A 25011-nucleotide genomic window follows, 5' to 3' on the forward strand; every position below is an offset into this window, starting at 1 on the left:
TACGTACTATTATAAGGGTGTGTTTACACATTCAGATTATGTTATTGTAATTATTATTAAATACAAAGCCAAGAAAAGACCAAATCACAGTATAAAGGAAAGGATAGAAAAAAGCCAACATTATCCAACAAAAAGCTTTGTCATATACAGTCATGGCCGTAAATGTTGGCACCCCTGAATTTTTTAAAGAAAATGAAGTATTTCTCACAGAAAAGGATTGCAGTAACACATGTTTTGCTATACACATGTTTATTCCCTTTGTGTGTATTGGAACTAAACAAAAAAGGAGGAAAAAAAGCAAATTGGACATAATGTCACACCAAACTCCAAAAATGGACTGGACAAAATTATTGGCACCCTTTCAAAATTGTGTAAAAATAAGATTGTTTCAAGCGTGTGATGTTCTTTAAACTCACCTGAGGCAAGTAACAGGTGTGGGCAACATAAAAATCCCACCTGAAAGCAGATAAAAAGAAGAGAAGTTCACTTAGTCTTTGCATTGTGTGCCACACTAAGCATAGACAACAGAAAGAGAAGAGAACTGTCTGAGGACTTGAGAACCAAAATTGAAGAAAAATATCAACAATCTCAAGGTTACAAGTCCATCTCCAGAGATCTAGATTTGCCTTTGTTCACAGTGTGCAACATTATCAATAAGTTTGCAATCCATGGCACTGTAGCTAATCTCCCTGGGCGTGGATGGATTGTCCTGATGGTGGATAAGCAGCCCCAAACAAGTTCCAAAGATCTTCAAGCTGTTCTGCATGCTCAGGGAGCATCATTGTCAGTGCAAACTATCCGTTGACATTTAACCACTTAAGGACCAAGGGCATACCTGTACGTCCTGAGTCCGCTCCCTTTCTATAACTTAGGGCCACGCTGTGCCCAATGATCAGTGTAAGAGATCAGTGTGTGCAGTGTTCTAACCCCCTATGGGGGCTATAACATTGCAAAAAATATATAAAAGTAGGAAAAAAAAGTTAGAGTAGCTCCCACCATATATATATATTTTTTTTTTGTCCCTGCCTATTGCCCATCTATCCCTAACCTCCTCCCTGCCTTTAATTTTTATTTTACTATATTAAAAATGACTTTTTGTCTACCTGGTAGTGAGCTCACTTACCAGGCAGACTTCCCCAGCAGGCACAACATCACTGATGCCTGCTGGGGCCGACACTTCCGCCCTTAGTTCATCTATACAAGGTGCCTCCAGCTGTTTCACCTTTACAACTCCCAGCTTGCCCTGACATCTATTGGTTGTCAGGGCATGCTGGGAGATGTAGTGGTGAAACAACTGGAGGCACCCTGTGTTGAAAACAATATCTTTGTTACGGCCGTAACAAGTTACCCCGAACCCCACGGGGATCGGGACACACACACTGCTCTGCTAGGAGACCCCAGTGACCCTCTACCTGTCCCCCTTCCCCCGGTGTCCCTTACCATTCCCGAGCTGCTGATTATATACATACACGTGTCACGTGGATATATAGATATAGATATATATTTTGATATATAGATATATATTGATATAGATAGAGATATATATATATATATATATATATATATATATATATATATATATATAGTGTGTGTATATCACACACATATATTAAAAATTTTATTGTTCACAAAAAAAAATAGATTTTTAACTTTTGTAGAAAATTTAAAAAATGCTCATGATAATATAAGCCTTCTAATGTCGTAAAAAAGTAATGGAATGTTTAACAAATGATGCCAGCATAAAGTAGACATGTTGTTGATGTGAATTAATAACTAAATGTATTTGGCATGACTATTTCTCTTACAAGTAGAGAGTTTCAAACATAGAGAAATGAAAATTTTTCCAATTTTTCACAATATTTTACAGTTTTTCACAAAAATCGCTTCATGTATCAACAAAAATTTACCACTAATATAAAGTACAATATATCTCGAAAAAAGAATCTCTGAATCACTTTGCCTGGTAAAAGCACTTCAGAGTTATTACCACTTAAAGAGACACATGTCAGATTTGAAAAAACATACTGGGTCATGAAGGCCAAAACTAGCTGGGTCATGAAGGGGTTAAGGGTGCCAATAATTTTGTCCAGCCCATTTTTGGAGTTTGGTGTGACATTATGTCTAATTTGCTTTTCTCCTCCCTTTTTTGGTTTAGTTCCAATACACATGAAGGGAATAAACATGTGTATAGCAAATCATGTGTTACTGCAATCCTTTTCTGTGAGAAAAATTTCAGGGGTGCCACCATGACTGCAAAACATAACTTTTACTTGGTATGCAGTATAAACTTGATAGCTTCAAAAGGTTTTTGTTTTGTTATGTGTTTATATGACACCTAAAATACAAAAGCTGAAGTTTTAACCCGTTGCCATCTGGGTGTTCGCGACACAGAATGTACATGTACACCCTGGAGCGTTAAGTGACTATGGAGCAAACGAAGGAGCTGTGCTCACATAATAGGTTCATATTGTGAGTATCCGGGCACCACTATGACAGGCAGCTGAGATCCTGCCACTGCCCGTCATTAGCTCTTTAGATGGAGATCAATGCTGATCATGGCCTTTAAAGGTAATAAATGCAAGTGCCAGTATCGAACCCCCGATACACGATCATATGAGAGGTCTGATGACTTAAATTGGCAGCGGTGGTCCTCTTACAAGTCTCCAGACGCCGGATCGGCAATCCAGTGATGCAGCCTGGCAGGGGGAGACGATCTGGCTGTTCAATGCTATGCAATAGCATAACATTAAACAGGGAATGCAATCCAATGATTTATATCTATACTGATTTTGTTTAAAAAGTTTGACTTTTTTTATTTTTTTTTGTGGTAAAGCAATAGAAAAATTGTATAAATTGCATATTAATTGTAATCCAATTGAGCCACAAAATATACACAAAAGTTAGAAAAAGTGGATATACTAAAGTGCAACGGACACTTATCAGTAACAACAATATTCTTAATGAAATTTTAATCTTAATTAGCAAATAATGTACAAAAATACATGACGTCACGAGCGGGGCGTGGCCTTGACAGCTCTAAACGAACACCAGGTGCCACAGAGAGATCGCGGGGATCCCAAGCAGCGGAACCTCCAGGATCAGACATCTTATCCCCTATCCTTACTCCTTTTTAAGGACCAGAGCATTTTTTGCACATCTGGCCACTGTCACTTTATGCATTAATAACTCTGGGATGCTTTTACTTATGAATTTGATTCCGAGATAATTTTTTTGTGATATATACTTCTTTAACATAGTGGTACAATTCATCGATACTTGCATCCTTTCTTGGTGAAAAATTCCAAAATTTTCAAAATCTGAATTTTTCAGGGACCAGTTCAGTTTTTAAGTGGATTTGAGGGGCCTCCATATTAAAAATACCCCATAAATTACACCATTATTGTACCCCTCAAATTATAGAAAGTGTATTAACCCTTTAGGTGTTTCACAGGAATAGCAGCAAGGTGAAGGAGAAAATTCTAAATCTCAATTTTTTACACTAACATGTTCTTGTAGACCCAGTTTTTGAATTTTTACAAGGGGTAAAAGGAGAAAAGGCCCCCAAAAATGTGTAACCCAAGTTCTCTCGAATAAGGAAATACTTCATATGTGAACGTAAAGTGCTCTGTGGGTGCAGTAGAGGGCTCAGAAGGAAAGGAGTGACAATGGGATTTTGGAGAGTGAAATTTGCTGAAATGGTTTTTGGGGGGCATGTCACTTTTAGGAAGCCCCTATGGTGCCAGAACAGCAAAAAAAAACACATGGCATACTATTTTGGAAACTACACCCCTCAAGAAACGTAATAAGGGGTACAGTGAGCCTAAACACCCCTCATGTGTTTGACGACTTTTCGGTAAATTCGGATGCGCAAATGACATTTATTTTTTTTCACTAAAATGCTGTTTTTTCCCCACAAATTTACCATTTTTACAAGAGGGAATAGGAGAAAATGCCCCCAAAATTTGTTTCCCCATTTCTTCTGAGTATGGAAATACCCCATATGTGGATGTAAAGTGCTCTGCTGGCGCACTACAGGGCTCAGAAGAGAAGGAGCGCCATTAGGCTTTTGGAGAGAGAATTTGTTTGAAATGGAAGTCGGGGGGGGGGCATGTGCGTTTACAAAGCCCCCCGTGGTGCCAGAACAGTGACCCATCACTACATGTGACCCTATTTCGGAAACTACACCCCTCACGGAATGTAATAAGGGGTGCAGTAAGTATTTACACCCCAATGGCGTTTGGCAGACTTTTGGAACAGTGGGCTGTGCAAATTAAAAATTCTTAATTTTTCATTTTCATGGACAACTGTTCAAATATCTGTCAGACACCTGTGGGATGTAATTGCTGAGCGGTGTAGTTTCCAAAATTGGTCACATGGGGGGGGGGGTTCCACTGTTCAGGCACCATGGGGGCTTTGTAAATGTACATGGCCTTCAATTCCAGCCAAATTCTCTCTCCAAAAGCCCAATGGCGCTCCTTCTCTTCTGAGACCTGTAGTTTGCCCGCAGAGCATTTTACCTCCACACATGGGGCATTTCCACACTCAGAAGAAATGGTGTTACTAATTATGGGGGGGGCATTTTTCATTTTCACATCCAAATTTAACAAAAAGTCTTCAAACACCTCTTGGGTGGGAAGGCTCACTATACCCCTTATGTTCCATAAGGGGTGTAGTTTTGGCGGTTGTCATAACCGCTGTAACAATCAGCCACCCCTGTGCAAATCACCTTAAATGTAAATAGTGCGCTCTCACTCCTGAGCCTTGTTGTGCGCCCGCAGAGCATTTTACGTCCACATATGGGGTATTTCCGCACTCTGGAGAAATTGCGTTTGGGGTTATTTTTTTTTTTCCTTTTACCTCTTGTGAAAATGAAAAGTATGCGGCAACACCAGCATGTTAGTGTAAAAAATTAACTTTTTCTACAATAACAGGCAAGAGTAGACCGCAACTTTACCTTTTCATAAGGGGTAAAAGGAGAAAAAGCCCCCCAAAATGTGTTAGGCAATTTCTCCCGAGTACGAAAATACCCCTTATGTGATCCTAAACTGTTGCCTTGAAATACGTAAGGGCTCCAAAGAGAGAGAGTGCCATGCGCTTTTGAGGCCTAAATTAGGGATTTGCATAGGGACGGACCCCGATGCAAGAATTACACTTGCCTCCAATACCAAAACTACCCAACGACAGTGTTTCCCAAACAGGGTGCCTCCAGCTGTTGCAAAACTCCCAGCATGCCTGGACAGTCAATGGCTGTCTGACAATACTGGGAGTTGTTGTTTTGCAACAGCTGGAGGCTCCATTTTGGAAACGGTGCCATACCAGATGTTGTTTTTATTTTATTTTTATTGGGGTGGGGGGGGTGTTAACTGTGTAGGGGTATATGTAGAGCTGTTGCAAAATTAGAACTCCCAGCATGCCCTTTGGCTGTTCTTGCATTTTTGTTTCTTACTTAACTCAGTGTTTCGCAACCAGTGTGACTCCAGCTGTTGCAAATCTAGAACTCCGAGCATGTACGGTCTCTCAGTGCATGCTGGGAGTTGTAGTTTGCAACAGCTGGAGGCACACTGGTTGCGAAACACTGAGTTTGCAACCAGTGTGCCTACAGCTGTTGCAAAACTACAACTCTCAGCATGTTCTTACAACCGAAGGGCATGCTGGGACTTGTAGTTATGCAACAGCTGGAGGCACACTACTACAACTCCCAGCATGCCCTTTGATAGTTTGTGCATGCTGGGGATTGTAGTTATGCAAAACTTGAAGCACACTTTTTCATAGAAAAAATGTGCCTCCAGCTGTTGCATAACTACAACCCCCAGCATGCACAAACTATCAAAGGGCATGCTGGGAGTTGTAGTTGTGCCTTCTGCTGTTGCAAAACAACAACTCCCAGCATGCCCTTTTGTGCATGCTTGGAGCTGTTGCTAAGCAACAGCAGGAGGCCAGCCTTACCTCCTGCCTACCGCTGCGGACTCCTCTCCTGGAGCCCCAATCCCGCCGCCGGGGATCGGGGGGCCCCAGCCTCAGGTACATACTCCCCACACCTGCTCTCACCCTCCGGAACAGGGGCAGAGCGGGTGCCGTTAGGGACACCCCCACAGAAGGAGTCCTGATTCTTCACCCGGTAATGGCAGACGAATTAGGACGTTCGTGTGGTGGCACCAGTGCCACCACACTCCTGCTAAAGATTGATAGGTACCGTCTCGGACAGCACCTATTACCCTTTTTTCCGGGTCACCGGTGACCCGATTGACCCAGAATCGCCACAAATCGCCGATCTGAATGGGGAGTCTCGGGACCCCCAGGGGTTTACATGGGGTGCCTGCTGAATGATTTCAGCGGGTATCCCAGTCAGGTCCCCGCCCGGAGAGCAGTGGGGACCGGAATTCCCACAGGCATACAGGTACGCCCTGTGTCCTTAAGTACCAGAAAGTCAGGGCGTACCTGTACGCCCTGTGTCCTTAAGAGATTAAATTATTATTACCTGCTATGGGGCAGAGGGAAGTGGAACCGCCACATGTAAGAACCTCTATAATTTGCTTCCTTAATGACGTATATTTGTATGTAGTAATGTGCCTAGAAATCGTTGCAGCATGTTCACACATCGTTCATCTTGTCCTGTCTTCCTCTCTCAGAGGCAGAGAAAGTGGCCCAAGTTGCAGAAATTAAATTTGGACAGAAGATTATGGAGAAGGAAACAGAGAAGAAGATTTCTGAGATTGAAGGTGACTATTCGATGTGATCATGGTGTGGTGCACTGTATATAGTCTAGTAATATGGTCCATGTCTTTGGCCATGCGTAGCTTTATCTGTGCCCTTGCTTAAAGGGGTATTCCGGCTTTATACATCTTATCCCCTAGCCAAAGGATAGGGGATAAGATGTATGATCGCGGGGGACCCCCGCGATCTCGGTGCAGCCCCCAGCATTCTGTTCCAGGTGCTGCCCCCGAGATGGGGAAGTAAACGTCACAGCCACGCCCACTAGTGATGTCACGCCCCTCCATTCATGTCTATGGGAGGGAGCGTGACTGCCGTCACGCCCCCTCCCATAGACATGAATGAAGGAGCGTGGTAGGCAGTGTATTAACTTATATCCTTTGGATGGGGGATAAGATGTATAAAGCCGGATTATCCCTTTAATTCTCTTATGGAATCCAGGCTCTTATAATGAAATATTGTGCAATACAACTACATACTGCTTAATTGATTTGTAGTGTACCGTCGCGGGCAATGTTACTTGAGTATTAAAGAAGGTTTTTTTTTTTTTTTTTCATTTGAAGGCATCCCGTGAGACCATATATGAGTTATATTTAATAAACCTCAGGGGTCCCCAAATAACGAAGAAAATCCCACGCATTGAATCAAATCATAAACAAAAACTAAAGAAGGCGTGTACAGATCAATTTATAAAGCTTTATTGAGAAAACATTCATAAAAACATACATATTAAAAAAAGATTTCCCATAGTTCACCATATGGTGGAGAACATGGAGTGGAGACACAGACAGGACACTGAAGATATGGCAGTGGGCACTCTATCAACTTGAAATAATACAATGTATAAAAGACAGGAGAGCGTATCCACACTGCCACAACCCGACGTTACGCCACAAAGCCTCCGTGGCGTAACGTCGGGTTGTGGCAGTGTGGATATGCTCTCCTGTACTGTCTGGTAACTATGTAATGCACTTTGCCTTGATGTCTGTGATGTTTATGCACTTTGTCTCTACATTGGACCAGAGGTTTAAGGCCTTTTGGTACAGGACTGTATTTACAGCATATCAGCACTTTAATTATTGTTACATCTTATGCGCACTTTGTCTTTTATTCATTGTGTTATTTCAAGCTGATAGAGTGCCCACTGCCATATCTTCAGTGTCCTGTCTGTGTCTCCACTCCATGTTCTCCACCATATGGTGAACTATGGGTCATCTTTTTTTAATATGTATGTTTTTATGAATGTTTTCTCAATAAAGCTTTATAAATTGATCTGTACATGCCTTCTTTCGTTTTTGTTTATGATATGAGTTATATTGTATGGTTGACTATGCTATATATTATAATTTTTGTATGACTGTAAATACAAGTGTGCCGAGCAGTGATTAAAGGAGGACTGCAGCAAAAAGTAATTTATTCCCTATCCACAGGAGAGGGGATAAGTATCAGATCGTGAGGGGTCCAACTGCTAAGACCCCACCACCCCGCGATCTCCTGAACAGGCCCTGGTTCTCTGAGAGGAGCATGTTTTGGGGTCTGATCGTGCACGCACATCATTCATTCTCTATGGGAGCACCGGAGATGCCTGAGTACAGCACTCGGTCTCTTCGTCGCTCCTAGAGAGTCCCAGTGGTTGGACTTCCCTTGATCAGACACTTATCACCTATCCTGTATATAGGGGGTAAGTTACTTTTTGCTGCAGTGCCCAATAAGGTAAAAATAAAGACAGCGTATTAATTCATATGACTACTAAACTTTGATATCATGAATTGTAATTCTGGAAAATGTTTGAATAACAGTTGCCGGATAGTGTTACAGCGCTTTAGCTTATAAAATGTTCTTGTTTTGCAGATTTTGCTTTTCTGGCTAGAGAGAAGGCGAAGGCCGATGCAGAATTTTACACAGCGCAGAGATTAGCAGATGCCAATAAGGTAAAAGTAGCAAATTTTATCTTTTCAGACCAGTGTTTCCCAACCAGTGTGCCTCCAGCTGTTGCAGAACTAAAACTCCCCAGCATTCTGCTGTCCAAGCAACAACTACATCTCCTCCCTCATCTGTCTTCATATTTGACAGTCTCCCCCTACCCTCTATGTACTTTAGACATTCAGAGATTAGCTAGAGACTGGTTCACTCTCCTGTATGTAACCTATTTATGAAACATGGCTGGACCATTGTATCAATGAAACACTTTCTGCCTTCTGTCTCATCCCCATTCCTCATAGTCTGTAATCTCTCACGAGCAGGACCCTCACTCCTTCTGTTGGAATAGTTAGTGTGTAATATGATGTCTGATACTTGTCTTTATATGTACCCAATATTGTAAAGTGCTTCTGAATCTGTTGGCGCTATATAAATAAAATGTATTATTAGCTGGTAGAATACCAGTGGAGAAACACTTGTCTAGACCATTGTTTGCCAACAGTGTGTCTGCAGCAATTGCAAAACCACAACTCCCAGCAAGCCCAGACAGCCTTTGACATGCTGGGAGTTGTAGTTTTGCAACAGCTGGAGACCCGTTGTTTGAACAACACTGGTATAGACTCTCATTCTTTACATCACATTATTTTGCACTCCTTAAAGGGGTACTCCGCTGCTCTGGGACGCTGGAGCCGGCACCAGGAGCTTGTGACGTCATAGCCCGCCCCCCTCATGACGTCACACCCCGCCCCCTCAATGCAAGTCTATGGGAGGGGACGTGACGGCTGTGCTGAGCATTGGAGTACCCCTTTAAATTCTCCTTTCTATACTTATTCAGTGTACTATGAAGACATTCCTCCTTATCAGTTCCCCCTACACTATCTGCTTGGTTATCTCTGCATAACTTATGTTTCCAGCACTGTCTGTGTGCATCTTGTTTTTTTACTACTAAAGAGGTTATTTCTTTAACTGTACTGTATATAGTTGTAGACCTGCAATAGCTATCTATCTACCCCTATTGTACAATGAAGCCGGTGTCACCCAAGTGTGTGATGCCTATTATACAGAAATGTAGGTGCACTACTGTGGTAGATGTATACTGTCAGTTCAGGTTATAAAAGAGACTTGTAGTATGTACGCAGAACTGCCCTCATTTTACATTTGTGTAAAAGCGACCTAAACCAGTTTATTAGGCTAAGCCCAGAAGTTATGTTTTCAGTAAAAAGATGCTAGGCTGGCGGATTCCACTGGTGTGGAGACTGAAGCATAGCTAGTCAAGACGGGGCATTCCCACACCATGTAAAACAGATGAGCCCCCAACTGGCCGAATCCTGAAGAGTCAGATCTAAGACCCATCCTATGCAGGAGCACCAGCGCTTTGTACACCCCGTATAGAAGGAATAGCTGCAGCTAGAGAGGGACAGCAGGGGAGTATAGGACAAATTATTGTACCACTCCACATGCAACAAGGGCCCCAAGTCACCCTCCCACTTACCTCCGACCAACAAGGTAAAGTTCTTATGAGAAGAGTGTAACCGTTCCCCATAAAGCCATGAAATAACCCCAGCAGAATCCGAATTAGTGACAGGCGATTCCATAATAGCATTAGTGGGGATCTCCAGCCACCCCAGCCTACCCCTCACTTCACGCTGCAACTTTAAAGGGGTATTCCAGGCCAAAACTTTTTTTTATATATCAACTGGCTCCGGAAAGTTAAACAGATTTGTAAATTACTTCTATTAAAAAATCTTAATCCTTCCAATAGTTATTAGCTTCTGAAGTTGAGTTGCTGTTTTCTGTCTAACTGCTCTCTGATGACTCGCGTCCCGGGAGCTGTCCAGCTCCTATGGGGATATTCTCCCATCATGCACAGCTTCCGGGACGTGACATCATCATTGAGCAGTTAGACAGAAAACTTCAGAAGCTAATAACTATTGGAAGGATTAAGATTTTTTAATAGAAGTCATTTACAAATCTGCTTAACTTTCCGGAGCCAGTTGATATATATATATATATATAAGTTTTTGCCTGGAATACCCCTTTAATTCAGTCTGGAGATCCACATAGGCCTTAAATACATTATTCGTACACAGTTGTTATACCCTGCAGAGCTATAAAAAAATGTTTTTGAATCCAGATAACCCCTTTAATATCTGTGGCCAGCTTCCTGGCACATCTTTTCTATCCAGTAAATATAAGAACCAGAAGAACCTGCATAGATCAGGATGTTAGTGCACCTAAGAACTAAAAGACAGGCACTCAGTGTCATTAGATCTTACTCTAAGATTTTTTACAAATGCTTTCCAGTGGAGTACCCCTTTAAATAACAGATACACTTTAAACCTTTATCTTGGTTCTTTCCTTTCCCTTCCTGCCATCTCACTCATTTATATTTCTCTTGCAGGTAAAATTAACCCCTGAATACCTCCAGCTTATGAAATACCAAGCAATCGCTGCCAACAGTAAGATCTATTTCGGGAATGAAATCCCCAACATGTTTATGGACAGCACCACAAACACCCACACCCATTCGGGTGACCTACACTTGGAAGACCCCCTTCATCTTAAAGACTCTGTTTTACCATCAGATGAAGCTGAATCGTGAGGATATTAGAAATCTGTTTTTACAAAAAAAAAAAAAATAGAAGAAAAATGATAGAAATATTATTTGGTTTTTCCGATTTTTATAATAGGTTTGCAGCCTCAGAAATAAGCATTGAGGTGTTCTAGGTGATTTCATTTTGTTATGGTCACAATATGAATGTAAGTATTTGTAACTAAGTATTTGGATCCTCAGGACGCTTGGTGGATTTTTTTTTCTATCTACTGACGCTATTAGTAAAACACACTGTCGCTGACCGCGGACTGATGCACTTTGGCGCATCCCATGAAGTCTTTACAGCACATGGGCAGATGTCATTTTACAATCTCAGGGGGAGATTTATCAAAACCTGTCCAGAGGAAAAGTGGCGAGTTGCCCATAGCAACCAATCAGATCGCTTCTTTCATTTTTGAAAAGGCCTCTGCAAAATGAAAGAAGTGATCTGATTGGTTGCTATGGGCAACTCAGCCACTTTTCCTCTGCACAGGTTTTGATAAATCTCCCTCCTCAATGTGCAAAATACAGTATAGAATTAGGGACCAACATACGTTTCCTTTTTGTGAAGTCCAAAATGTTCTACAATGAAATAGAAGTCCAATATTTGGATCAGTGTCCATTGGGGTACTTACTAGGGATCCATAAATTGAGTTTAGGTTCACGTGACTGAATTTTCTGGGCCTACGTGAGGGTCTGATGACTTGAAACAGTGTTTCCCAATGAGGGTGCCTCCAGCTGTTGCAAAACTACAACTTCCAGCATGCCCGGACAGCCAAAGGCTGTCCGGGCATGCTGGAAGTTGTAGTTTTGCAACAGCTGGAGGCACCCTCATTGGGAAACGCTGACTTGCATATAAAGTATGGTTTGTTCTCTTGGAGACACAGATGCCTATGTAGCTCAAGATTCATGAGGATTGACGGCTGGGACCCCAACCAATCCTGAGAACAAAGGTCCCTTATCCCCTAGGTGAATTAAGTGGTACTGCTCCATTCACTCCTTATGGCACTCTGTGGGTCTCAGGATTCCCGTTTTTATGATTGATGGGGCTGCAGAATTCCACTTCCCCTACCCATCAGATAAGTCACCTATCCTGTGGGATAATCTTGGGACAACCCCCTTTTTAAAGTGTACCTGCCACGTGTCCTAGAGATATATCCAGAGTTTTGATCAGTCAGGGTCTGAGTGTTCAGACCCTGACCAATTGTTAAAACGATGGCTGAGCAAGACAATCCCATAGACTTACACTGTAAGATTGTCTCTCTTAGCGCGCTCTTCTCCCAACTAGTTCTAGCTATTGAATGCGGTCTGAACACTCAGACCCCGACCGAACAAAGCTTTATTTAGACTTGTCTCTACAACATGTCAAAAGTTATTTAAAGCGACAGTGCCCCTTTCAGTATTCCCGAAGTTGTGTACATTTCAGCTGCTCTGTTGATAGAGACCATATTGCATTAGTGACTACTATACAACAGGTTTTCACTGTAGAATCCCTTTTGGAGTATGTTCAGACTTTTTTTGTGTTTTCCAATGCCCTATTCATGAATAGGAATTATTTCCATTGCAGACGTTCATATCTGCAGCATCTTTATGTTGCAGATTTGCAGCACATTTTCACAGCAGACTGCACTCTTTGCAATGTAGAGGGCGAAGCGCGTAGCAATATCTGCGTATGACTTACTAAAAACAATGGCCCAGATTTATCAATCTGTCTTGAGACAAAAACTGTCTGGTTTTCCCATAGCAACCGATCACAGCTTTGCTTACATTTTTATCAGAGCTTTTTAGAATTGCTGTGCAATGATTGGTTATTATGGGAAAGCCAAACAGTTTTTGGCAGATTGATAATCTTTTTTTTTTTTTTTGTCCCACAGTATTGTGCAGCATTAGGTGCTGCTGGTTACAGGTGAATGGCTGATTGAGCTTTGCAGAACTTGTAACCAGAAAATGCCCTTAAAGGGATTGTCCAGTGAAAGACAACTTATCCCCCATCACCCTTTTAGTGTCTGATCAGTGGGAGTCCTACAGCTGGGATCCCCCCACAATCTCATGAATGGGACCCCAACACTCTAAAGAGGTCCTGCACTGCAGACGGCGTGCGCTCCATTCATTTTTATGGGAGTGCTGAATACACTCAAATGCTGTATTTGGCCATCTCCGGTGCTCCCATAGAAATTAATGGAGCGCATGCCTTCTTCAGCTCTATCCTTAAAGGGGTACTCCATTGGAAAACATATATATATATTTTTTAATCAACTGGTGCCAGAAAGTTAAACAGATTTGTAAATTACTTCTATTAAAAAATCTTAATCCTTCCAGTACTTATCAGCTGCTGTTATGATCCACAGGAAGTTCTTTTCTTTTTGAATTTCCTTTCTGTCTGACCACAATGCTCTCTGCTGACACCTCTGTCCATTTTAGGAATTGTCCAGTGTAGGAGAAAATCCCCATAGTAAACCTCTCCTGCTCTGGACAGTTCCTAAAATGGACAGAGGTACTGTGGTCAGACAGAAAGGAAATTCTAAAAGATAAGAACTTCCTGTGGAGCATAACAGCAGCTGATAAGTACAGGAAGGATTCATTTTTTTTTATACAAGTAATTTACAAATCTGTTTAACTTCTGGCACCAGTTGATTTAACATAAAAATGTTTTCCAGTGGAGTACCCCTTTAAGAGGGATAAAGAAAGGTAGAAGAAAAACGTTAGAAATATAGTAAAAACTGTGAACAGAGACTGACAGAAAGCAAGAGAACGAATAGTGACTAGAGATGAGCAAACTTACAGTAAATTTGATTCGTAACGAACTTCTCGGCTCGGCAGTTGATGACTTATCTTGCATGAATTAGTTCAGCTTTCCGGTGCTCCCGAGGGCTGGAAAAGGTGGATACAGTCCTAGGAGACTCTTTCATAGGAATGTATCCACCTTTTCCGGAGCACCTGAAAGCTGAACTAATTTATGCAGGATAAGTCATCAACTGCCGAGCCGAGAAGTTCGTGACGAATCGAATTTACTGTAAGTTCGCTCATCTCTAATAGTGACTGAAGCTAGGGCTGATAGCGAGCCACCAACATTATCTGTCACTAATATTTCTTTCCACATAACACTACAACTTTTCCTGATGTTACGTTTATTTGAGAGGTAACAGTATGACCAATGCACAACTCTTAATACATTACCCATAGACATATGTGGCACTTTTGGTCTTCAAATTACAGAATTTGAACAATTAACAATTGTAATTTCAGTTACAATTGTTAAATGTTCCTTTAAATAACCCCCTTCTACAAGGCTGTACTATACAGCAGCGCTTCTATTATGGATCTACCTCCTTACTAGAGTTGCGTGAACTTACAGTAAATTGGCTCGTAGCGGACCTCGCAGCTCGGCTGTTGATTACTTCAGTCTGCGTAAATTAGTTCAGCTTTCCAAGGGCTCCGGTTGCCTGGAAAAGGTGGATACACACCTAGAAGACCTAAGACTGCCATCCTGGACTTTTCCAGGCAACCAGAGCCCTTGTAAAGCTGAACTAATTTATGCAGACGAAAGTAATCAACAGCCGAGCTGCGAGGTCCGCTACGAGTAGAGATGAGCGAACTTACAGTAAATTCAATTCGTCACAAACTTCTCGGCTCGGCAGTTGATGACTTTTCCTGCGTAAATTTGTTCAGCTTTCAGGTGCTCCCGTGGGCTGGAAAAGGTGGATACATTTCTAGGAAAGAGTCTCTTAGGACTGTATCCACCTTTTCCAGCCCACCGGAGCACCTGAAAGCTGAACTAATTTATGCAGGAGAAGTCATCAATTGCCGAGCCGAGAAGTTCGTGACGAATCGAATTTACCGTAAGTTCACTCCTCTCTAGCTACGAGCAAATTTACTGTAAGTTCGCTCAACTCTACTCCTTACCTCCCCCAATGTGCATGAGGCCTAGGGCTACCTGGGCGGACGTTCCGCAGACAGAGGGCACCCGCACAACGTTCACGGCAGATGTTTCTACTGCAGAAATTCAGCCTTGTGCACGGTGCAGAAGAAAAAAATTGGCCGCTGCTGCAATGGAATTTCCAAAAGAAATCTTTCCGTCAGATTCCGCTCAGGAAATTTTGGTGTGTAAACATAGCCTAAGGCAGTGTTTCCCAACAAGGGTGCCTCCAGCTGTGGCCAAACTACAACTCCCAGCATGCCCGGACAGCCGTTGGCTGTCCGGGCATGTTGGGAGTTGTAGTTTGGCCACAGCTGGAGGCCCCCCGGTTGGGAAACGCCAGCCTAAGGGTTTATCCACACTGTGGACATCTCCTGGCGGAAATCCTGTTGTTTTCAATGGGATTCTTCTGCTCTAATCAGACTGTGGAATCTACGCAGCACAGTTGTGCCTATGGAGAGTATGTCATTCATACTTTTAGCGGAATGTGTTGCCGTCTATGAGTCTGCACATGTACGACTCCGCCGGCTGAATGTTCTTATCCATAAACGCCAGGAGAGCATGCCTGCCGATAGTGGATTGTGTTGTATGGACTTGGGATTTAGCATGTGTATTGAGGTGTCATGTGATGTGTTAAAGGGGTTATCCAGGAAAAAACTTTTTTTTAATATATATATATATATATATATATATATATATCAACTGGCTCCTGAAAGGTAAACAGATTTGTAAATTACTTCTATTAAAAATTCTTAATCCTTTCAGTACTTATGAGCTTCTAAATTTGAGTTGTTCTTTTCTGTCTAAGTGTTCTCTGACACACGTGTCTCGGGAACCGCCCAGTTTAGAAGAGGTTTGCCATGGGGATTTTCTTCTAAACTGGGCGGTTCCCGAGACACGTGTCATCAGAGAGCACTTAGACAGAAAAGAACAACTCAACTTCAGAGGCTTATAAGTACTGAAAGGATTAAGATTTTTTTTTTATAGAAGTAATTTACAAATCTGTTTAACTTTCTGGAGCCAGTTGATATATATAAAAAAAAGTTTTTTCCTGGATAACCCCCTTTAAGATTCTTGTACTGTTCTCTGGGGGAGGGGGTTTATGTTGGTTTTTTATGTTTGTCTTTTTGACGGTTTGCGTCTCCTTTTTAGTTTTTGCTGCAGTTTTTACAAAAATGTTACTATTACAAAATATACCCAAAGGAGGTAAAATTTGAACCATGATGCCATGGGAAGAATAGAACACTCAGTACTGTACAAATTCCCCTTTCAGCCACAAAAACTACACAGAATCAAAAAGCTGCAAAGGGAAGTGTTATTTTTTCTTTTTAGGATTTTTTTTTTTTTTTTTATGTTATGTTTTATGTTATGATTAAAGTTTTACATTTAGACAATTGTATAAGGAAGGAATCCATGACCTAGCCGGCTTCCAAGAAATAAATGAAGCCTGTATGATCCACTACTCCGTGCATTAGATATAATGCTGCTAATATCCAGCTGGTGTATAGATGTATCCCATAATAGGGGACGCTTACAGAAACACTCATCCATTTCAGTTAATGTGAATAATATATTTTCTCACATGTTGATGTTGTCTCCTCCACCAAAGGATCATATTAAACTATAAAAACTATTGTATGTATTGTATGTGTTTTTAGAAAGACAAATTGTTCTTTTCCAGGACAAATGACCGTATCGGGGCACTGTAAGAGTCATGTGTAGGGGCCCATTCACACAACGCAATTTCCAAGCAGAATCCAGTGGAAAGTTGTGGCGCACCAGCCTCCCATTGTGCAGTATTTTTCCGCTAATATGACATGCATTGCCGTCAGTGGAGACGGCGCATGTCCGAGCGGTCCTAGCACCGGCTGATTGAGTCGGCACTTGCCACACATGCAATGTCCAGCCGGATATTCCCCCGTCTGAATGGGCCCTCAGTGTTCCCTGCAAAGCAAGGTGACTGGGGGCGCCACTAAACCAACACCGAGTCCCCTTTATTTTCATGATTGGTTGGGTTCTCAAAAGTTGGGCCACCACTGATCATAACGTGATATGTCACTGCTGTATAAGGATATGTTCACACTGCGGAATTCCGTCAGTGGAATTCCGCGAACAGAATCAGGTGCTGTGAACATGATCATCAGTGTGAATGTGTTTCGGCGAGACCCGTTCACACTGCGGAATTTCAGCCGCGAACAATTCCACTGCTGAAATTGTTCCGTGCAAAGAAATAACACGTTCATTCTTTGCGCGGAAGTCCGCGAACACTGCATAGCTGTCAATGGTGACGGCGCAGTGCCGCGCGGTCCTACCGCCGAAGTATTGCGGAGGCGGCCGCCAGAATGGAATCTCCGCTTGCGGAATTCTGCGAGCGGAGATTCCGTTCATATTCCGTAGTGTGAACATACCCTAAGATGGGAATCTCCCTTCGATCAGCAGTGTTTATTGGACTTGTTACTGTTTTACAGGAGGATACACAGTTCTCCATTTCTTGGCTGATGTATTGCTCCTTTTTTATAATTTTTTTTATTGGTTTGGGGCTTTAGACTTTTTTGTAAGTATTAGCTGCTCAGGTACGGAGGGGTACTCCGGTGGAAAAAACATATTTATTTTTTTTTTTTTTTTTATCAACTGGTGCCAGAAAGTTAAACAGATTTGTAAATTACTTCTATTAAAAAATCTTTACCCTTACAGTACTTTTTAGCAGCTGTATGCTACAGAGGAAATTCTTTTATTTTTGAATTTCTTTTTTGTCTTGTCCACAGTGCTCTCTGCTGACATATCTGTCCGTGTCAGGAACTGTCCAGAGCAGCATAGATTTGCTATGGGGATTTTCTCCTGCTCCGGATACGGGCATCAGGTGTCAGCAGAGAGCACTGTGGACAAGACAAAAAAGAAATTCAAAAAGAAAAGAATTTCCTCTGTAGCATACAACTGCTAAAAAGTACTGGAAGGGTAAAGATTTTTTAATAGAAGTCATTTACAAATCTGTTTAACTTTCTGGCACCAGTTGATTAAATAAATAAATGTTTTCCACCAGAGTACCCCTTTAAATATACAGAACCTGTGAATACTGATACACTCCAAATGTCATTGTCATGTAAAGGCCATGACTGTGACTCATGCCTATACTCTTTAAGATAGTGTTTCTCAACCAGTGTGCCTCCAGCTGTTGCAACACTACAACTCCCAGCATGCCCGGACAGCCAAAGGCTGTCCGGGCATGCTGGGAGATGTAGTGTTGCAACAGCTGAAGGCACACTGGTTGAGAAACACTATCTTAAAAAGTAACTCTAGCCAGAGGTGACTGATGGGTACTACTATATTCCCAAGGCCATGTGGCAATCTGCCACTAATCCGATGATAATGTAAGTGAAAGTGATATATTTTTTTTTTTTTTTTTTTTTTCATCTTTAGATGCAGAATCCACAGTTATTTACCTAAGGCAAATCTGTCCCATGTCAACATACACTAAGGAAGTGGGGGATGCTGGATGGGGGACAAGGTGACATTTGGACAAAGCAGGAGAGATGGGGATAAGATTGATCATAGTAAATCAGGGTAAAAACAGCAAGATGGGGACAGAGCAAAGGAGATGTAGAGGGGGTAGCAGGGTGGGAGGGGGCAACAAAATTAAAGGGGTACTCCAGGGGAAGAAAAAAAATATTCTTAATCAACTAGTGCCAGAAAGTTAAACAGATTTGTAAATTAGGAAAAAAAGGGGGGGTACCAAATGCCTCTAGACTAATACCATAAAATGGTACATGATGATGAAATTACAGAAAAAATAATAAATGATAAATCGGACTGTGCTTAAATGATGTACAAATTTAATATAAAAAAATACAAATAGGACATAAAATAAATAATACAAATCTAATACAAAAATGCCTCCTACCACAGGGCCCTTGTGGGGAGGTGAGATAATTAAATACAAAGCATATATTAAAAATATTTTTGTAAAAATTATAGCATGTGAATTACGTTCTACCGCTATCTCAATATATTGTAAACCGACATAGTATACTTTAGTGCGGTATACTCCGTTCCCATGTGATTTAGAACAGTTCACAAAGTGATATAGTTACCAACTCCTCAGGATGGTTTTGGCTGGACGTCCGAGAGATAAATATATGAGGACTGTATTCAGCGCTAGCGTGCGCTTACGGTGACGGGCCCGGATGCCACAGGCCAAAAAGGTCACCGGTCACGGAATAATGGCAGGCTCGATGGCAGATGCAATGGAGGCTTTATCCAGCGCTGGCATGCGCTTGCGATGACGGGCCCGGTTGCCGCAGGCCAAGGAGAAGTCACCGATCGCGGAGTGGCTCCGGAGATGTAGATATACTCGGAGATATATGGATCTTGCTCCGGAAACAGAGAAAGGAAAGCCTCGTGGAAGATCTCTCGGCGTCTGGTGGAATGGCGGATGGATTGTAGCCAGGTGTACAATCAGCAGGTGATGGAGTTGTATCGGAGATAGATGATGGCGGTTTGTAGATTGCGGTAGTCATGCAATAGGTATTTCTATTAGAAATACCTATTGCATGACTACCGCAATCTACAAACCGCCATCATCTATCTCCGATACAACTCCATCACCTGCTGATTGTACACCTGGCTACAATCCATCCGCCATTCCACCAGACGCCGAGAGATCTTCCACGAGGCTTTCCTTTCTCTGTTTCCGGAGCAAGATCCATATATCTCCGAGTATATCTACATCTCCGGAGCCACTCCGCGATCGGTGACTTCTCCTTGGCCTGCGGCAACCGGGCCCGTCATCGCAAGCGCATGCCAGCGCTGGATAAAGCCTCCATTGCATCTGCCATCGAGCCTGCCATTATTCCGTGACCGGTGACCTTTTTGGCCTGTGGCATCCGGGCCCGTCACCGTAAGCGCACGCTAGCGCTGAATACAGTCCTCATATATTTATCTCTCGGACGTCCAGCCAAAACCATCCTGAGGAGTTGGTAACTATATCACTTTGTGAACTGTTCTAAATCACATGGGAACGGAGTATACCGCACTAAAGTATACTATGTCGGTTTACAATATATTGAGATAGCGGTAGAACGTAATTCACATGCTATAATTTTTACAAAAATATTTTTAATATATGCTTTGTATTTAATTATCTCACCTCCCCACAAGGGCCCTGTGGTAGGAGGCATTTTTGTATTAGATTTGTATTATTTATTTTATGTCCTATTTGTATTTTTTTATATTAAATTTGTACATCATTTAAAGTGAAGCACAGTCCGATTTATCATTTATTATTTTTTCTGTAATTTCATCATCATGTACCATTTTATGGTATTAGTCTAGAGGCATTTGGTACCCCCCCTTTTTTTCCTTATATATTATTTTGTACTGGTATTTTTTGGTGTAAATACTTTCCATTTAGCCTCGATTAATTTATATTGTGAGCTGCACATACCCCATTTTTTTTTAGATTTGTAAATTACTTCTATTAAAAAAATCTTAATCCTTCCAGTACTTATTAGCTGCTGAATACTGCAGAGGAAATTATTTTCTTTTTGAAACACAGTGCTCTCTACTAACATCCCGAGCACAGTGCTCTCTGCTGACATCTCTTTCCATTTTAGGAACTGTCCAGAGAAGCATATGTTTGCTATGGGTATTTTCTCCTACTCTGGACAGTTCTTAAAATGGACAGAGAGGTCAGCAGAGAGCACTGTGCTCGTGATTAAGCGGAGAGCTCCGTGTTCCAAAAATAAAAGAATTTCCTCTGTAGTATTCAGCAGTTAATATGTACTGGAAGCATTAAGATTTTTTAATAGAAGTCATTTACAAATCTGTTTAACTTTGTGGCACCAGTTAATAAAAAAAAAAAAAAACCTTCTCCAGTGTCAACAAAAATTTGTGTACTGGAATTTTCAGCATTAGGGCTTGTTGACACTATGGCTCACCCAAAATTGCCACTTTTGGAACTGGCGCTTAATGATATTAAAGGAGAACCCCAGCCAAATGAAATTACCTTTTATATAGCTGCAAATGATAGTTATATAACTTTGCAATGTGAAGTGCAATCTTTACTGAGCACATACCCTGTTTCTCTCCAGGCAGGAAGTCCAGGAGACCTTATCACACTGATGACTAGCTCTACTGCAGACTACACTTCACACTCCCTTCTCCCCAAAAAAGAGAGCTGACCGCTTCAATGTGCCCTCTTTGAGTGTCACTGATTGGCTGGAGGGCAACACACACCCCTCCCTGCTCACTCTCACAGCAGTCCCTCCCTGCAGCTCACACAGGAAAAAAGCCCAGTGTGTAGAGTTGTTTTTTTTTTTTTTTTTTTGCTGACTCTCAAAGGCTGTTTATGGGAGCAATGGGGTCTGCATTTGAAACAAATCAGCTGGGATGCATTGTGGAGTCATGGTGAGCTTTTGGCTGGATATCTCCTTTAAAAAAAAATTATTATCCACCGGAGTACCCCTTTAAAGGGGAACTTTGCTGCCCTGCTTCGGAAGCTCCACTCCCCAGCGTCCGGAAGTTTATTGTTCCAAACGCTGCGTGCAGGCTTCCGTGTTCAGGCCCGCCCCTCGTGGCGTCACGAGGGGCGGCCCTGAACACGGAAGCCCGCACACAGCGTTCGGAACAATAACCTTCCAGACGCTGGGGAGCGGAGCTTCCGAAGCAGGGCAGTGGAGTACCCCTTTAAATCAACTGGTGCTAGAAAGTTAAACAGATTTGTAAATTACTTCTATTTAAAAATCTTAATCCTTCCAGTACTTATCAGCTGCTGTATACTACAGGAGAAGTTCTTTTCAATTTCTTTTCTAACCACAGGGCTCTCTGCTGACAACTCTGTCCATGTCAGGAACTGTCCAGAGCAAGAGCAAATCCCCATAGCAAACCTATACTGCTCTAAACAGTTCCTGACATGGACAGAGGGGTCAGCAGAGAGTACTGTGGTCAGACAGAAAAGTGGATCTGTAGTATACAGCAGCTGATAAGTACTGGAAGGATTAAGATTTTTAAAAAGTAATTTACTAATCTGTTTAACTTTCTGGCTCCAGTTTTAAATGATTTTAAAACATTGTTTTCCACCGGTGTACCCCTTTAAAGGGGTATTCCAGGAAAAAACTTTTTTTTTATATATCAACTGGCTCCAGAAAGTTAAACAGATTTGTAAATTACTTCTATTAAAAAATCTTAATCCTTCCAGTACTTAGGAGCTTCTGAAGTTAAGGCTGTTCTTTCCTGTCTGAGAGTTCTCTGATGACACATGTCTCGGGAAATGCCCAGTTTAGAAGAGGTTTGCTATGGGAATTTGCTTCTAAACTGGGCGTTTCCCAAGACAGGTGTCATCAGAGAACTCTCAGACAGAAAAGAACAACCTTAATTTCAGAAGCTCATAAGTACTGGAAGGATTAAGATTTTTTAATAGAAGTAATTTACAAATCGGTTTAACTTTCTGGAGCCAGTTGATATATGTAAAAAAAAGTTTTTTCCTGGATAACCCCTTTAAGCGCTATCACACAGACTGCAGTGCAGTTCCAGATTTCACCAAAGGAATAAACATGTTCAAACTTTTGGTGGAATTCAATACAGCGACAGAAGTTCTGCTGCGGAACTTTCCACTTGTAAACTGTGGAGCGGAATCCCATTTGCAGCAGTTGGAGGTTGCTCGGAATCTCAGTAATGTGAACGAGCCTTAAGTTTGTGATCATAGTTGTGCTGTAGTATCTGTTCTCAGCCGGGTATACTTGAATAACAGTGTTCTTGCCCCCCATGTCATCTCATCAGTGAGAGTATAGTTACAGGTTGTAGTCATATTGTGGGGTTTTACCATTTTTGACAAGTCGGAACAGAATACTGTTTTGGCAAGATTTTGCAAAAATCATTAATAATAATAAAGTGAATGATAGCAGCTAGAGATGAGCGAACTTACAGTAAATTCGATTCGTCACAAACTTCTCAGCTCGGCAGTTGATGACTTTTCCTGCATAAATTAGTTCAGCTTTCCGGTGCTCCGGTGGGCTGGAAAAGGTGGATACAGTCCTAGGAGACTCTTTCCTAGGACTGTATCCACCTTTTCCAGCCCACCGGAAAGCTGAACTAATTTATGCAGGAAAAGTCAGCAACCGCCGAGCCGAGAAGTTCGTGACGAATTGAATTTACTGTAAGTTCGCTCATCTCTAATAATAATATATACCTGCAAACTAATATGACTGCTGCCATGACGTCCTGCATTATGGAGCTTTGTCTGTCTCCTCTCTGCCCACATTTCTGTGCCTACTTATGAATAGATAGTATCATCTGCTCCTCCACAAGACATGGCAGCCCGGCTATAGACTTACCAAGCTTTTCTTTACACACCATCTCACTCTATTAGTTCTCTATCTCTGGTTCTGGCTGAGGGGTACAATGACTGGGCACTGCAGCTTTTAGGAGAATCTTCATAGTCAGGGCAGCGATTCAGATGAAATGTCCTGTTACTTGCTTTATGCAGCTCCTGACCACTGCCAGGGACTCCTGCCTGCAGAGAATACCTTTGTTAGCAAAGGCTCTGGGTGGACATTACTACTGACTATAGAGGAGGGGTATTATTACTGACTATACAGGAGGGGCATTATTACTGACTATACAGGAGAGGTATTATTACTGGCTATGCAGGAGGGGTATTATTACTGACTATAGAGGAGGGGCATTATTACTGACTATACAGAAGGGGTATTATTACTGACTATACAGGAGGGGTATTATTACTGACTATACAGAAGGGGTATTATTACTGACTATACAGAAGGGGTATTATTACTGACTATACAGAAGGGGTATTATTACTGACTATACAGAAGGGGTATTATTACTGACTATACAGAAGGGGTATTATTACTGACTATAGAGGAGGGGTATTATTACTAACTATAGAGGAGGGGTATTATTACTGACTACACGAGGGGCATTACTACTGACTATACAGAAGGGGTATTCTTACTTACTATACAGGAGGGACATTATTACTGACTATACAGGAGGGGTATTATTACTGACTATACAGGAGGGGTATTATTACTGACTATACAGGAGGGGTATTATTACTGACTATAGAGGAGGGGCATTATTACTGACTATACAGAAGGGGTATTATTACTTACTATAGAGGAGGGGTATTATTACTGACTATACAGGAGGGGTATTACTGACTATACAGGAGGGGTATTATTACTGACTATAGAGGAGAGGTATTATTACTGACTATACAGGAGGGGTATTATTACTGACTATACAGAAGGGGTATTATTACTGACTATACAGGAGGGGTATTATTACTGACTATACAGGAGAGGTATTATTACTGACTATAGAGGAGGGGTATTATTACTGACTATACAGAAGGGGTATTATTACTGACTATACAGGAGGGGTATTATTACTGACTATAGAGGAGGGGTATTATTACTGACTATAGAGGAGGGGTATTATTACTGACTATAGAGGAGGGGTATTATTACTGACTATAGAGGAGGGGTATTATTACTGACTATACAGAAGGGGTATTATTACTGACTATACAGGAGGGACATTATTACTGACTATAGAGGAGGGGTATTATTACTGACTATACAGGAGAGGTATTATTACTGACTATAGAGGAGGGGCATTATTATTGACTATACAGGAGAGGTATTATTACTGACTATACAGGAGGGGTATTATTACTGACTATACAGAAGGGGTATTATTACTGACTATACAGGAGGGGTATTATTACTGACTATACAGAAGGGGTATTATTACTGACTATACAGGAGGGGTATTATTACTGACTATACAGGAGGGGTATTATTACTGACTATAGAGGAGGGGTATTATTACTGACTATAGAGGAGGGGTATTA

At 41.8% G+C, this 25011-nt stretch overlaps 1 protein-coding gene across 2 annotated transcripts in view; it reads left to right on the top strand.

Annotated features, from left to right (window-relative positions):
- Nucleotides 1-11290, top strand: part of ERLIN2 (ER lipid raft associated 2) — a 47142-nt gene extending 35852 nt beyond the window's left edge. For both annotated transcript variants that reach the window (XM_056571525.1, XM_056571524.1), the window contains exons 10-12: nt 6630-6719; nt 8563-8642; nt 11033-11290. In XM_056571525.1, coding sequence (XP_056427500.1) covers nt 6630-6719; nt 8563-8642; nt 11033-11233 — 371 coding nt within the window. In that variant the 3' untranslated portion in view covers nt 11234-11290. The remainder of the gene's footprint in view (nt 1-6629; nt 6720-8562; nt 8643-11032) is intronic.
- Nucleotides 11291-25011: the final 13721 nt, after the last annotated feature.

Source organism: Hyla sarda, chromosome 4 (assembly GCF_029499605.1).
Source record: "Hyla sarda isolate aHylSar1 chromosome 4, aHylSar1.hap1, whole genome shotgun sequence".
NCBI lineage: Eukaryota > Metazoa > Chordata > Amphibia > Anura > Hylidae > Hyla > Hyla sarda.